At 48.0% G+C, this 14278-nt stretch overlaps 1 protein-coding gene across 1 annotated transcript in view; it reads left to right on the top strand.

The window, feature by feature from the left end:
- The window catches only part of LOC119954369 (NF-kappa-B inhibitor delta-like), a 145759-nt gene that overhangs the window by 106884 nt on the left and 24597 nt on the right, over positions 1-14278 (top strand). Inside the window, exons 6-8 of the mRNA XM_038779560.1 lie at positions 413-518; positions 3925-4071; positions 9483-9534. Of these exons, the coding sequence (XP_038635488.1) occupies positions 413-518; positions 3925-4071; positions 9483-9534 (305 nt within the window). The remainder of the gene's footprint in view (positions 1-412; positions 519-3924; positions 4072-9482; positions 9535-14278) is intronic.

The raw sequence follows: 14278 nt of genomic DNA, 5'->3' as shown, positions 1-14278 counted from the left end.
GTGCTACACCCATCCTTCAATCAGTCCCTCTCACAACACTGCACCAATTTGGAAGGTCACACTTGAATCACCTGACTCTGTGGCGGGGAGGGTGGGGGGACATTTTCCCTGCCCTCCCACGGACTGTTTCTCAATGGCGCGATCTTCTGGTCCCGATGCTGTCAATGGGATTGTCCATTAAATCCACCCCCTTGCTTCTGGGGAACACGAGGGTTGGGGGGGGGCTTGCCATCACGGGACCAGAAGACCCCCACTGGCAAGACCGGAAACCACCCCCCCCCCCCCCGTGTCTCGATGCTGTCCCACTTGAAGATCAGTCTAAAGACTGGTCCCCAAACTGTGAAAGTGTCTGAGAGGAAGCAGAGCAATGTGATAATTGTAATTAGCAATTGCCTGATTTATTTGATTTCAGAATTCTTCACATCTACGCAGCGAAAGGTATGCGGGAACATGCCTACGCAGCAGCTGAACGGATGCGCGAGCTCAGAAGACTCGATACTAAAGAGCACAAAGGAAAGGTACAAATAGCTTTGTGACACATCCTCATGAAATAATTTCTCCTGTACTATTGTCCAACTCCTTCATCGAAGCCGACACGTGACAATAAGCGATTTTCATTTCATTTCACATCAAGGGCTTGATTCACGAAAGGCCAATGACATGGCAAAACTAAAGAAAAAACAAATTCAGAGTTTTAGGATACATCACCGGGATAATCAAACGTCAAACAGAAACACGGGGGGGGTGGGGCTGGTGGGGGGGCATTCTCTGTTTCCCAGGCACGTGTGTCACTGGCGACGAGAGTTTCTCTTGCCAGCGCTTGTCAATGTGATTCCCCATTGAAGCCACACCGCTGGAAAACTGCTATTGGTTGCCTCATGACAATATGGGATGCTCCTGGTAGATCAGCTGTTCCTCTTGGGGCTCAATCAGTTAAGATTGAGTCAATTGGCAATGTCAGGGAGAATTAAACCAGGAGATTACAGGCATATTCATCTAATATTTGTAGTGAGGGAATTCCTAGAATCTGTCATTAAGGGCAGAATGACTGAGCACTTCAGGGCGGCTCAGAGGTTAGCACTGCTGCCTCACAGCTCCAGGGTCCCAGGTTCAATTCCAGCCTCGGGTGACTGTGTGGAGTTTGCACTTTCTCCCCGTGTCAGCGTGGGTTTTCTCCGGGTGTTCCGGTTTTCTCCCACAGTCCAAAGTCCAAAGATGTGCAAGTTAGGTGGATTGGCCATGCTAAATTGCCCCTTAGTGTCCAAAAAGGGTAAATTGCGTTACTGGGTTACGGGGATGGGGTGGAGGTGTGGGCTTCAATGGGGTGCTCTTTCCAAGGGCCGGTGCAGACTCGATGGGCCAAATGGTCTCCATCTGCACTGTAAATTTTTACGATTCTACAATTCAAGAAACCTGAGCTGACCAGAGAGAGCTAGCACGGATTTGTAAAGGTTAAGTATATCTAAATAGTTTAGTAGAACTATCTGAGGGGGTCGCTAGCACGGTAGGTAAATGAGTGCCTACGTGTTATTTATACAGACTTCCAGAAGACATGCAATAAAGATATTGGTGGGATTCCTCTTCCCGCCGTACCCATCCCAGCAGCGGGAATCTCCATCCCGGCGGCCGGCCAATGGGGTTTCCCATTGTGGGCACCCCCACACCGTCGGGAAATCCGTGGGCGTGAGTGCGTTGCCGGGGATGTGGAGGATCCCGCCGACGGAGAATCCAGCCTATTGTTGTCACATTTGACATCAAAATGAGTCACCAGCCACGTACCTACACCATCATGAACACCGCCTTTCTTCATCTCCATAACATTGCGCAAATTTATCCGCTTCTTAAACCACAATTCGTGCCTCCATCAATTTAGGTTTGATCTTCCCAGTCCACACCCTGGCCAGCCTCCCATCCTTGGAAAGCTAAAGTCATTCAAAATTGTTGCCCTATCTCCCATCAAGTGCTGTCATTCATATTGCTTGTGGGAGGCTGCAATGTGAGGGGCTGGTTTAGCTCACTCGGCTAAATCGCTGGCTTTTAAAGCAGGCCAGCAGCACGGTTCGATTCCCGTACCAGCCTCCCCATACAGGCGCCGGAATGTGGCGACTAGGGGCTTTTCACAGTAACTTCATTGAAGCCTACTCGTGACAATAAGCGATTTTCTTTTTTTTCAATGGCCCCCAGTTGGGCAACGCCTTGATCTCAAACTTTCTGTCCTTGTTTTCAGTGTTTCACTGCATTGATTTACGACTTCGCTGCAGGAGAGGTGTATAACTAATTTTGCTGTCCTGCCAAGTTAGGTGATACAGCAAATAATGTAGATGGGAGGTGAAAACCACAATGCACCATTAATAGGTTAAGTGGTGGATAAAACTGCAGAAGATGGAATTTAATGTTGGAAAGTGCAAAGTCATCCTTTGGACCTCAGGAATATTGATCACTTCTAAATGCAGTGAAGCTAGGAAATGTGGAGGAGCAGAAAGATTTGCATTCCATTTACTGAAATCAACGAATGAACATGTAGAACAAGAATTTAAAAAGACAGCTTCTTGGAACTATATTATCTGAAATCAGCCAGAGAACAGGTTATGTGTAATGAGACAGGAGTTTGAGGGTGAGAAATTTGGGTCAGGGGCTAGTGGAAAGAAAATCTCCATGAGGACGACGCGCTATCCATGCCCTAACTAAGGAAGTTAAGGTGGTATCAAATTTAAGGAAGATGTACGGCAATGGAAAGATGGAATTGAGGAGGAGGTTTTTCTCTCGAAGGGTCGTTCGTGTATGGAACTCTCTTCCACAGAGAGCAGTGAAGGTTGGGTTATTGAATATATTCAGAGCTGGACTAGACAGATTTCTGATCGACAAGTGAGTTAAGAGTCAAGCTGGAGCTGGGAGGAAGGTGGAGTAAAGGCAACAATCAGATCGGTCAGGATTTTATCAAATGACAGAGCAGGTTTCATGGCCAAACTTCTGTTCCTATTTCTTAAAATCTAATGGAATGTTAGCTCAAGTGGGCTGGAATGCAAAGGGGTGGAAGTAATGCTATGAAGTCTGGTTCAACTCCATCCTGGATTGTTACATACAGTTCTGGGCACCTTAGTGGAGATACACCAGACTGTTTCCAGGGTTACGTTATGACGACAGGTTCGTTAGACTTTGCTTGGCTTCGATTGAGTATAAAAGATTAATGATTATGCGAGGGAAGTCCAGGGCAAGGGTTCATAAACTTAAAATTAAAACCAGGCCCTTCAGGGTAATGGAAGGCAGCATGTTTTACATAAAGGGTCGTGGAATTGTCACTGGATCAGTAATCCAGAGACCCAGGGAAATGCTCTGGGGTCCCAGGTTCAAATCCCAGCACGGCAGATGGTGAAATTTGAATTCAGTAAAAATCTGAAATTAAAACTCTATGATTGTCATAAAAACCCATCTGGTTCATTAATGTCCTTCAGGGAAGGAAAGGTGCCGTCCTTACCTGGTCTGGCCTACATGTTGCCAGGGGAGGTTGGGGAAGCAGATACATTAACGGCGTTCAAAAGGCATCTTGACAAATACATCAATAGTATGGGTATTAAGGGGATATGGCGCAAGGAAGCGCTGAGCGTTTTGGCCAAGTTTGGTATCGTGACCAGTACAGGCTTAGAGGGCCGAAGGGCCTGTTCCTGCGCTGTATTGTTTTTTGACTCCAGACCTGCAGCAATAAGGCTGACTGTTAAATGCCCTCTGAAATGTCCCAGCGAGCCATTCAGCTCAAGGGCAGCCAGGAATGGACTTCAAAAGCTGGCCCAGCGACGCCCACATCCCCTGAACATATGGAGAAAAAGATTAATGACAGAACAGGCTCGAGGGACTGAATGGCCTGGTCCTGTTCCTATTATTCTGTACTGTCTCCAGAGCTAATGATGTTTTTAATGATATTCATAGACACCCCTATTGGTTGCTGTGGTGGCAAACCAACCTTTGATTGTACGGGACCTGATTATGCTCGGGGCTGACCTGAATGCTGTTGAGGACAAAGGACAAACCTTTTTACATCTGGCTGCTCACTATGGACATTTGAGCATCATTCAGGTAAACACAGACTTTAAATCCTTCTATGCTCAGAATGAAAGTGAATGTCGAGTATCTTAATTGTTAATACTATTCCCCAAAAATAATTTATTGTCCTGAAGTAGTGTATTTAAATAGGGAGTCAAACAATTTCCGATTGAAACCATCCCGAATGTCTTTACGCAGTTTCTGCTACCCAGGCGTAGCACTGTATCACACACAGGCACACATAGTGTTAAAAAGAAAAATTGCAATCGCTGGCGATCTAAAATACAAACAGAAAACACTGTGCTTGAATGGCAGGTCCTCTAGTGCCTGCAAATATAAACATCAACCGTCAGTATTTTCCAGGTATTCCCCACCTGTCAGTGATTAGTGAGAAACAGGACTTGGGATCAAACCATCCCCCGAGGTGAAATCTGGGCTGATGTTATCCCAGATTTGTCTTTGTCTGGACGGTAATATGATCAGCTGGCTCCGATGTTTCTGAATATGCAAAACCGATGGACAGGAAAAAAAACAGCTGGTTCATCAAGTCTGTACCAGAGCCTGGAGGCTGAGCTCCCTGTCCCCACAACCCCACCCCACACCCTCCCTGACCCCACACCCTCCCCTGTCCCCACAACCCCACCCCACACCCTCCCTGCCCCCACACCCTCCCCTGTCCCCACAACCCCACCCCACGCCCTCCCTGTCCCCACACCCTCCCCTGTCCCCACAACCCCACCCCACACCCTCCCTGTCCCCACACCCTCCCCTGTCCCCACAACCCCACCCCACACCCTCCCCTGTCCTCACAACCCCACCCCACACCCTCCCTGACCCCACACCCTCCCCTGTCCCCACAACCCCACCCCACACCCTCCCCCATCCCCGCCCTCCCTGTCCCCCACCCTCCCCTGTCCCAGCCTCCCACCCCACACCCTCCCCCGTCCCCCTCAGCCTCCCCTGTCCCCACAACCCACCCCACACCCTCCCTGACCCCACACCCTCCCCTGTCCCCACAACCCCACCCCACACCCTCCCTGTCCCCACACCCTCCCCTGTCCCCACAATCCCACCCCACACCCTCCCTGACCCCACACCCTCCCTGTCCCCCACCCCCTCCCTGTCCCCCACCCTCCCTATCCCCCTCCCTCCCTGTCCCCCTCAGCCTCCCCTGTCCCCTGCCCTCCCTGTCCCCCACCTTTCCCTGACCCCACCCCACACCTTCCCCCACCCTCCCCTGTCCCACCCTCCCACCCGACACCCTCCCCTGACCCCCACCCCACACCCTCCCCGTCCCCTCAACCCTACCCCACACCCTCCCCTGCCCCCCCCACCCTCCCTGTCCCCCCCCCACCCTCTGATGAGCCATCAATATCATACCACCACACCCTCCCTGTCCCTTGCCCTTCCCCTGTCCCTCACCTTCCCCACCCCACACCTTCGTCTGTCCCCCACCTTCCCTACCCCACACCCTCCCACCCTCCCTGTCCCCCACTCTCCCCTGTCCCCACACTCTCCCTGACCCTACACCCTCCCACCCCTCACCCTCTTGTCCCCACACCCTCCCCCTTCCTGTCCCCACACCCTCCCCCATCCCCACACCCTCCCCGCCCCACACCCTTCCCCGTCCTACCCCCTTCCCGCCCCACACCCTCCGTCCCACACCCTCCCCATCCACATACTCCCCGTCCCCCACCCTCTCCGCCCCACACCCTCTCTGACCCACACCCTCCCTGTCCCACACTCTCCCCACCCCATACCCCCTCCGCCCCACATTGTGTCAACATGTTCCTAAGATCTTTTCAGCCAATAAAGTTGTTTTTCACTGTAGTCAATTTTAGTGTAGAGTACCCTCATTTTCGGTACTTAACAGTATTTGGCCAGGCCAAACCACTTCTTCATATAACTGCACCAAGTTAGTAGAGGGATTAGCCTAAAACTGGCATGCCAGTATTTTAGCTAATTTACATTGAGCAAGAAGGATTAAAAAAAAAATTCCTCTCGCTCTGAAATCTGTATTGTTTTGTGTATTTGTGAAATAAAGCAGTTTGTTGATGGGATGTTACCTCATTTCAATGGAGTACAGAGGTTGTGCACTATAAAGGCAGAAGTATTGCTTGTGATGGCAGACCTGACTCTCCAGAATTGATTAAGAGTTCTAAGCTGTGATTCAAATGCCGTATTGTTGCTTAAGTAGATATTGGGTGACAAAATTTAGACCCTCAGTCAAAGTGACGGAATGTCAGTGATGCTGGCTCTCCGAGAATATCCACTGCAAAGGCCCAGGAATTATGGACGAGGCATTCAGCTATCTCAAAGTTCTAGCGAGGCCACAAGAAAGGAACGAGTGAGGGACTCCAGAAGGTGAGGGAATGGGAAGTACGCTGAACTAAATTTCCCAGGTGCCTTGCAACAAGTAAAAGATTGGATAGAGCCAAAGTTAGCCGGAGGGGGATTAAATAATGAACAACAAAACACTGAGTGTCGCTATACAGCCTCGTGACCCAGCCTGCCCCGCTTCTCTGCCTGTCTAACTCAGCCATAAATGTTTATGCTGTATTCCAACCATTGGCACAGAAAAGATCAGAATCTTTTCTGCACAGCCATCAGATTATGAGGATATTTGCATAATGTCTGACTGGAGGGATCTACACTGTCAATACTCTTGAGGCTACCTGGAATTTAAATTGCAACAGACCTTCATGAACTGGCTGCCAAATGATAGCTATTAAAAAAAAACTCCTGCACCCAACAGCGTTTCGGAGCCTCCTACAATTGTTTTAATGGTTAGAAGGATTTGGTTTTAAATTTGTTTCTCCAATATTTGCCAGAGGTTTCAAGATTCCAGGGCACAAAAAAAATCAGAATCCACTTTTGAAAAAGAATAGAGAGAGATCAGATGAGGTTTTTATCTCTTTTCTTTAAATAAATTTAGAGTACCCTATTCTTCCCCCCCCCCCCAATTAAGGGGCAATGCAGACTGGCCAATCCACCTATCCTGCACATCATTTTGGGTTGTGGGGGTGAGACCCACGCAGTCATGGGGAGAATGTGCAAACTCCACACGGACAGTGACCCGGGGCTGGGATCGAACCCGTGTCTTTGGCTGCGTGAAGCAGCCGTGCTAACCACTGCGCCAGCCTAAAGGTTTTTATCTTTGTGCAAAATGATTCATTGGCCTCGATCGTCGGCCATCCCGAATAGCCTGGTACAGAAAGGTGACTGGTCTTGAAGCACACAGACTATGGGACGCGTAGGTGTGCAGGGTGGGTGAGCACTGTGTCAGTGCACCTCATGGAAACCCGTTCAAAATCCGGGACTGTTTTTCTTAATCAAGCCACGGGGCAATGAAAATGGCAAGCTGCCACTGCCAAATGAGGTCCGATAGAAAGTTCACCAATTGGCCCGAAATAGGAAGGAACTGCAGAGTTGCTCCAAGGACAAGCTGGCAGGGAACTGCTAAAGGGCCGGAAACTGGCCACCCAGGTGCACTGAAGTCTTATGCAGGAGGTGGGACCCCCAGACTGGGTAGGGCACCGTGTGGGTCCAAGTGCCCAGGGAGCACCATGCCTCCAAGCTTTCCGGGTAAGAGGAGAAGAGAAAGAACAAAATTTGCTTTTATTTCACGCTTTTCGTGACCCAAGCCGTCCCACACCACTCCACAGCCAGTTAAATACAATTGCTGCTGTGATGTGGGAAACAAGATGGTTAGATTTGTGCACAGCAAGCTCCCACAAACAGCAATGGGATAATGATCAGACAACCTGCTTATTGGGACATTATTTGAGGCAAAATATTAGCGAGGGCACCAGGGATAACTCTCCTGCTCTTCGTTGAAATAGTGTCATCACAGCCTCTGCATTCAATTAGGAGCTGGTTGGGGGACTGAACTGAAAGATGGCTCCTCTGACCGTGTAGCACTCAGGTATGTGGTCAAGCTTCAGGAGTGGGACTTGAGCACACACTATTCTGTAGTGTGCTACCAACTGAGCCACAGGTGGGGGAGGAAAACTGCTCTTTTAATCATTCTCATGTTTCTTTCCAGTAGTCCCGTATCCCATAGCAGGCTTTTCTTGAAAGATGTGCAACACCTTGAGATACTGATGCGGAACTCCACATTAGCACTTTTCATACCTGAATCAACATTTGATATCAACAATAAGCAGGCACTGAAAGAATATGCATTGTGTGATTGAGGTGGGCAGGATGGTGTCAGTCTAGCAGAACATTTGTACAAGGGATGGATTTTTGTGCAGGCTTGTACATCACATTCCTTGAGACATTTGTGCAAGTTTGCACCAATGTTTGCTGTGGCAGCATCCTGTCACATGATTTGAAGTTAAATACCAGAATAAATGCTTTAATGCTGGTAGAATCGATGATCTTACTATGGCGTTCTTTTATTATTAATGTCCTCTGCTGAAAGCGCTGAATTAATGTGGGGCACAGGCCCATGAGCTCCAACTGTCCCCCAGGGATCTCAAGTGACCCAATCTTGCATAAAAGCAAAAGACTGCAGATGCTGGAATCTGAAACAAAACAGAAAAATGCTGGAAAAACTCAGTAGTTCTGGCAGCATCTAGAGATAGAAAGGGAAGCACAGTGGCACAGTTAGCACTGTTGCTTTGCAGCACCAGGGTCCCAGGTTCGATTCCCGGCTTGGGACACTGTCTGTGCGGAATCTGCACGTTCTCCCCGTGTCTGCGTGGGTTTTCACCGGGAGTTCCAGTTCCCTCCCACAGTCCAAAGATGTACAGGTTAGGCGGATTGGCCATGATAAATTGCCCCTTAGTGTCCAAAACGCTTTGGCGGGATTACTGGGGATAGGGTGGAGGCATGGGCTTAAGTAGGGTGCTCTTTCCAAGGGCAGGTTGAGACTCGATGGGCCGAATGGCCTCCTTCTGCACTGTAAATACTATGATTCTATGAAAATAGAGTTAACGTTTTGAGTCCATTGAATCTTGTTCAGAGCAATAGAGAGGGGCAAATGTGATGGATCATACGCGGTATAAGAGGGGGTGAAGCAGCTGGAAGATGGTCAATGATTGGTGGGAGCTAGGAGGGTTTGCAACAAAGATGTATAGGTCATGAAACAGAGGAAGCGTTAATGGCAGGAATAATGTTCCAGTACTGGCATAAAGGTAAGGCATTAGAATGTGTTACAGGGAGAATAAAAATCATTGCTCAGTGACAGATGACTCGGTGAGGAACATAGTTTGAGTGGAAGCTGATTTGGTCAGGGAACACAGGAATGATATAGTCCCAACTTGAGGCGAGTTAAGATACAGACATCAGTGTTTTGGATGACCTCAGGTTTAAGAGGGGTAGAATGTTGGAGGTCAGCCAGGAGTGCATTGGTCTAGTCAGGTCAAATAGAATTCAAGAAGAAATGTCATTTGATGTGTCAAATTTGATATTCACTAAAACTTGTCTGTCGTTCGCAGATGGTCATAGCCGCTGGGGCCTTGGTGAACTTGGAAGCCAGGGATTTTGAAGGTAGGTAATTTGTGGTCAGTTATGAATGAGTTATCTTCTTGTGACCTTTGTTGCGAATCTGTGAGACAGGATCCCGGTCAGAGTTGTCTCCTGCCCATAAGGCAACAGAACAGCCCATGGTGGGCTGCATGCAAAGTTTTTGAACTGTAGTAAATGCAATAATCTCCTGATCCGCAGTCAGGCGCGTTATCCATTGCGCACAGTAAATGCAATAATTGTCAACCACCAGTTAGCTAACTAACAACAACGGGTCTATTATAAATTGAAACTACAAGTAGAGCACTGTAATCAATTCATTCCCTTTTTAAAAATAAATTTAGATTACCCAATTCTTTCTTTTTTCCAATTAAGGGGCAATTTAGCGTGGCCAATCCACCTACTCCGCACATTGTTGGGTTGTGGGGGTGAGATCTATGCAGACACAGGGAGAATGTGCAAGCTCCACACGGATAGTGACCCGGGGCCGGTTATCTTCATTCTCAGTCCTGGGATCAGAACCAGCTGCACAGCCCACATTCCGCACTGCGATCTCCATTCTCATTTCCCATTGGGCAATCTGGGCACATGACCCTTCCGATGCCCACCCCCTTAAAGGGGCTAGCTACCACATGAAAGCAATCCGCACATCGATGGTCTGATTGTCTTTGTCCTTCCCATTTACTAGCCTAGTTTTTCCAATGTTGGTGTAGCCTCAAGCCAAAGAGAGTGAGATTCTCCTCAAGCCATGGGACAGGCATTGGCAAATTTGCCTCCTCCCCAATATCCTTTTCCATTAATGCTAAAATTGGCTTCCCATTCGCTGTGAGCTAACTTCATGCCCAAAGGCATTTTGCAGGTTTCAGATGCACCAAAGTTGGTTTATTATATCCAGTTTTTCCAGATAAACTCATCAAATGCAGCATCAGGGGCAGATTCACTTGGTGGAGAGAACACATGTAACAAAGAGAAGAACAAAGAAAAATTATAACACAGGAACAGGCCCTTCGGCCCTCCAGGCCTGCGCCGATCCAGATCCTCAATCTAAAACTGTTGCCTATTTTCTAAGGATCTATATCCCTCTGCTCCCTGCCCATTCATGTATCTGTCTAGATACATCTTAAATGATGCTATCGTGCCCGCCTCTACCACCTCCGCTGGCAATGTGTTCCAGGCACCCACCACTCTCTGCGAAAAGAACTTTCCACGCATATCTCCCTTAAACTTTTCCCCTCTCATCTTGAACTCGTGACCCCTAGTAATTGAGTCCCCCACTCTGGGATAAAGCTTCTTGCTATCCACCCTGTCGATACCTCTCATAATTTTGTAGACCTCAATGAGGTCCCCCCTCAACCTCCGTCTTTCTACTGAAAATAATCCCAATCTACTCGACCTCTCTTCATAGCTAGCGCCCTCCATACCAGGCAACATCCTGGTGAACCTCCTCTGCACCTTCTCCAAAGCATCCACATCCTTTTGGTAATGTGGCGACCAGAACTGTACGCAGTATTCCAAATGTGGCCAAACCAAAGCCTTATACAAGGGGGTTAATCTCGACTTTGTGCAATAGTGTACCACAGGTGATTGCAAATCACAGCCAGTTTTGCATCTCTCACAGTTTTTACTTCCAATGACTCATATTTCCAGTGACCATCGCTGGCTTTAAGCTGTACATCGAACAAAGTCAAAATCTACCCCCTAGTGGTAGGGGTGGAAAACTGCAAGTTTTTGATATGGGAGGCAATCAAAGGAGAATGTCACTCTCGGGTGACAAACACGATGGAATCCTTTGCCGAGGCTGAAGGGAAAGGGGACAAAGAGGATACAAGCAGATATATAGGAAAAGGAAGCCTTGAATAAAGGCCACTGGCAGAGGAATGCAGACGTTGACCCCTTGTTCAATGGCTTTGAAATTGAAGATGGGGCTGCAGGATGTTGTTGTGAGGGCTGAGACCCTCTGTGTCATTCCACATCGCTATCCATTTAGTTAAGCAGCACAGCATACCTCCAAATGTGGTATTTGATGGTTGGCCTAGACATGGTGCACTGAAGGGCCTGTTTCTGTGTTGTATGACTCTATGACTACGACATATTTGGAAGAGATGTCCACCTATTGGGCTTCAGCTGGACAGACCAGACACCTATTCGCCACTAACATTCGTTAAATTTATGCCGTAACAATGGACACTTGGCAATCCCAGCCCCTGAATGCCATGCATTAGAGATGTTAATTATTAAAGTTGCAAACATTTTCAAAGAGCTTTCATTGGTTGCAAAGAAACTACTTAACTTCAACCCTAAAGGAGAAGGGAATTTCTAATTCAACATACACATGGGGACTCTCCACAATACCAATCCACCTCCATCCAAAATCGCTTCAATATTTTTAATGAGCGATACTTAAATAATATTTAAGTAACACTGTGTCCTCAGAAAGCCATGAAATGTTTTGCAACCAGGGGATTATTATTGAACTGTGATCATAAAACATAGAACATACAGTGCAGAAGGAAGCCATTCAGCCTATCGAGTCTATCAACCAACTTAAGTCCTCACTTCCACCCTATCCCTGCAACACAATAATCCCTCCTAACATTTTTGGTCACTAAGGGCAAATTATCACAGTCAATCCACCTAACGTAGACACCTTTGGACTGTGGGAGAACGTGCAGACTCTGCACAGACATTGACCCAGCGGGGAATCGAACCTGGACGCTGTGAAGCCACAGTGCTATCCACTTGTGCTACCGTGCTGCCCAGGCATCATCTGGCTTCAACGCGCCAACATTGGGCGTTCCTCAACCGCCTCCACACTGGCCAAGGCTGATGTGCAGTAAATCGGCACAAGTGGGGCCTTGCAGAGAATTTGGAGTCCCGATGTGGTACCCCCCCCCCAATTGATGACTCACATTATTGAAGACATCACCCCTCCCAACCCCCCACCTCCACCATTCAGCTCAGGGGGAGCGGGGGGGGGGGGGGGGGGGGGGGTGGGGGGAGGTGACAGGAATCCCAGCACAGCAGAATATCCTGCCACCTGATTCGGCAAGACAACTGTTATAATCTTCCTCCTATAACCTGGACAACAGCCCTTCGGACAACAACCTGATAAATTAAGCGTTGTGGTTTCTATGAAGTAAAATTTCCTCTTTCAGCCTGCTGTTACCATCACAGTATACATGGGTAATCGGACAAGAGAGACTGAGAATTCTTTTATAAGGTGCGGCCTGAAATAGTTTGCAAATCACATGGGCTGAAAATGCTCTTGTTTCTGCCGGTAACAGTCAAGAGTCTCCAAGTTGAACTCAAAGTAATCCAGAGCTCGCCTAAAGCTGCCGCCGTGTAATCAAGCTCTGATCATTCAAAACAGCCCATTGTTAAAATAAAACAAGAGGGTTTTTTAAATTCTGGATTTCAATTGGAGTTCACTTCTTTAAATTAACCTTCTTTGTGCAAGGAGTGTTGCGTAAACAGGGGCTGGTTTAGCACAGCTGGCTTGTAATGCAGAACACCACCAGCAGCGTGGGTTCAATTCCTGGACCAGCCTCACCGAACAGGTGCCGGAATGTGGCGACTAGGGCTTTTCACAGTAACTTCATTGAAGCCTACTTGTGACAATAAGCAATTATCATTAAACTGTTCCCCTATCGGTTTCTTTGTGAGAGATTAAAACTGCTTGTGCACTGCAAGCAATTTGTCACATTCCACATATATTGATAAACATTTCCATGTACTCAGTGGTAACTGCAAACAATGATCTGTCAGGTTGGTGATTAGTTGCCTTGAACGATGCAAAGTAAAATCTTGAGGGGAAAAGGTTATTTTTACCAAACCCATTCCGTGAATCCGACACTTGCACCTTACTCGATTTTATTTTGTCATGAGTTCAATGTGGGATGGAGTGCAAATCGGTTTCGGTGAACAATAGAGGTAATAGCCAAGCAAATCAGGTGAAGGTTGCTCGCCGAGATGCTGACTTTACTTACCTTCAGATACTTGGAGCTTGCCTGGAGGGAGTGCGAACGAGCGGTGGAGCAGCAGTACCATTGATTCTGAGAACCACCCTCCTCTCTCAAGTGTGGCTCTCTTGTCGGAGCACATGAGTGGTCAGTGTTGGGAATGGGTGAAGTTCCCATTTCAGGCAGTCACTGCCCTCGATACGTACTCCTCGATCAATGCACCATGCGTTCCATTTTCCCAACCCCAACAATCTGCCTCAAATCGACACCGTCTCGGGAGTCAGCCGTGGTTTAGGGAAACACTCTCACTTGTGAGTCATGAAATTTTGGGATCAAATTACACAATTGAGCCTTGAGCCCCCAAGTCTTCACTGACCCCGCAGTGCATTACTGAGGTGCCATTTTTTGGACCTTCATTATCCAAAGCCCCATCTGCCCTCTTAGTAAAAGATCCAGTCGCACTATTTTGAATAGGAATAGGGGCAGTTCTCCCCACTACCCTGGCTAATATTTATCCTTCATTTTGAACAGATAATCTGGACATAACACATTGTTGTTTGTGGGGGCTTGCTGTGTATAAAAAAGGCTGCTCTGTCTCCTGCCTTTCAACGGTGACTACACTTCACTGTGCCTTGGGATGGTCTAGGCGCCATATAAATTCAAGTTCATTTACTGCACTTATTGTATCGACTCAGACTCCGTGGGTGCGATTTAACCGCAAAGAAATCTATGTCCTGTTTTGGGCTGGTTTAGTGGGGTATTTCACAGCGGCTACCTAATGGCTGACTTAAATATGCTGCTCTACATTA

The sequence above is a fragment of the Scyliorhinus canicula genome, chromosome 19 (assembly GCF_902713615.1).
Source record: "Scyliorhinus canicula chromosome 19, sScyCan1.1, whole genome shotgun sequence".
Classification (NCBI taxonomy): Eukaryota; Metazoa; Chordata; class Chondrichthyes; order Carcharhiniformes; family Scyliorhinidae; genus Scyliorhinus; species Scyliorhinus canicula.
Note: the sequence above shows the minus strand (reverse complement) of the source record. Positions and strands in the feature narration are given on the sequence as shown.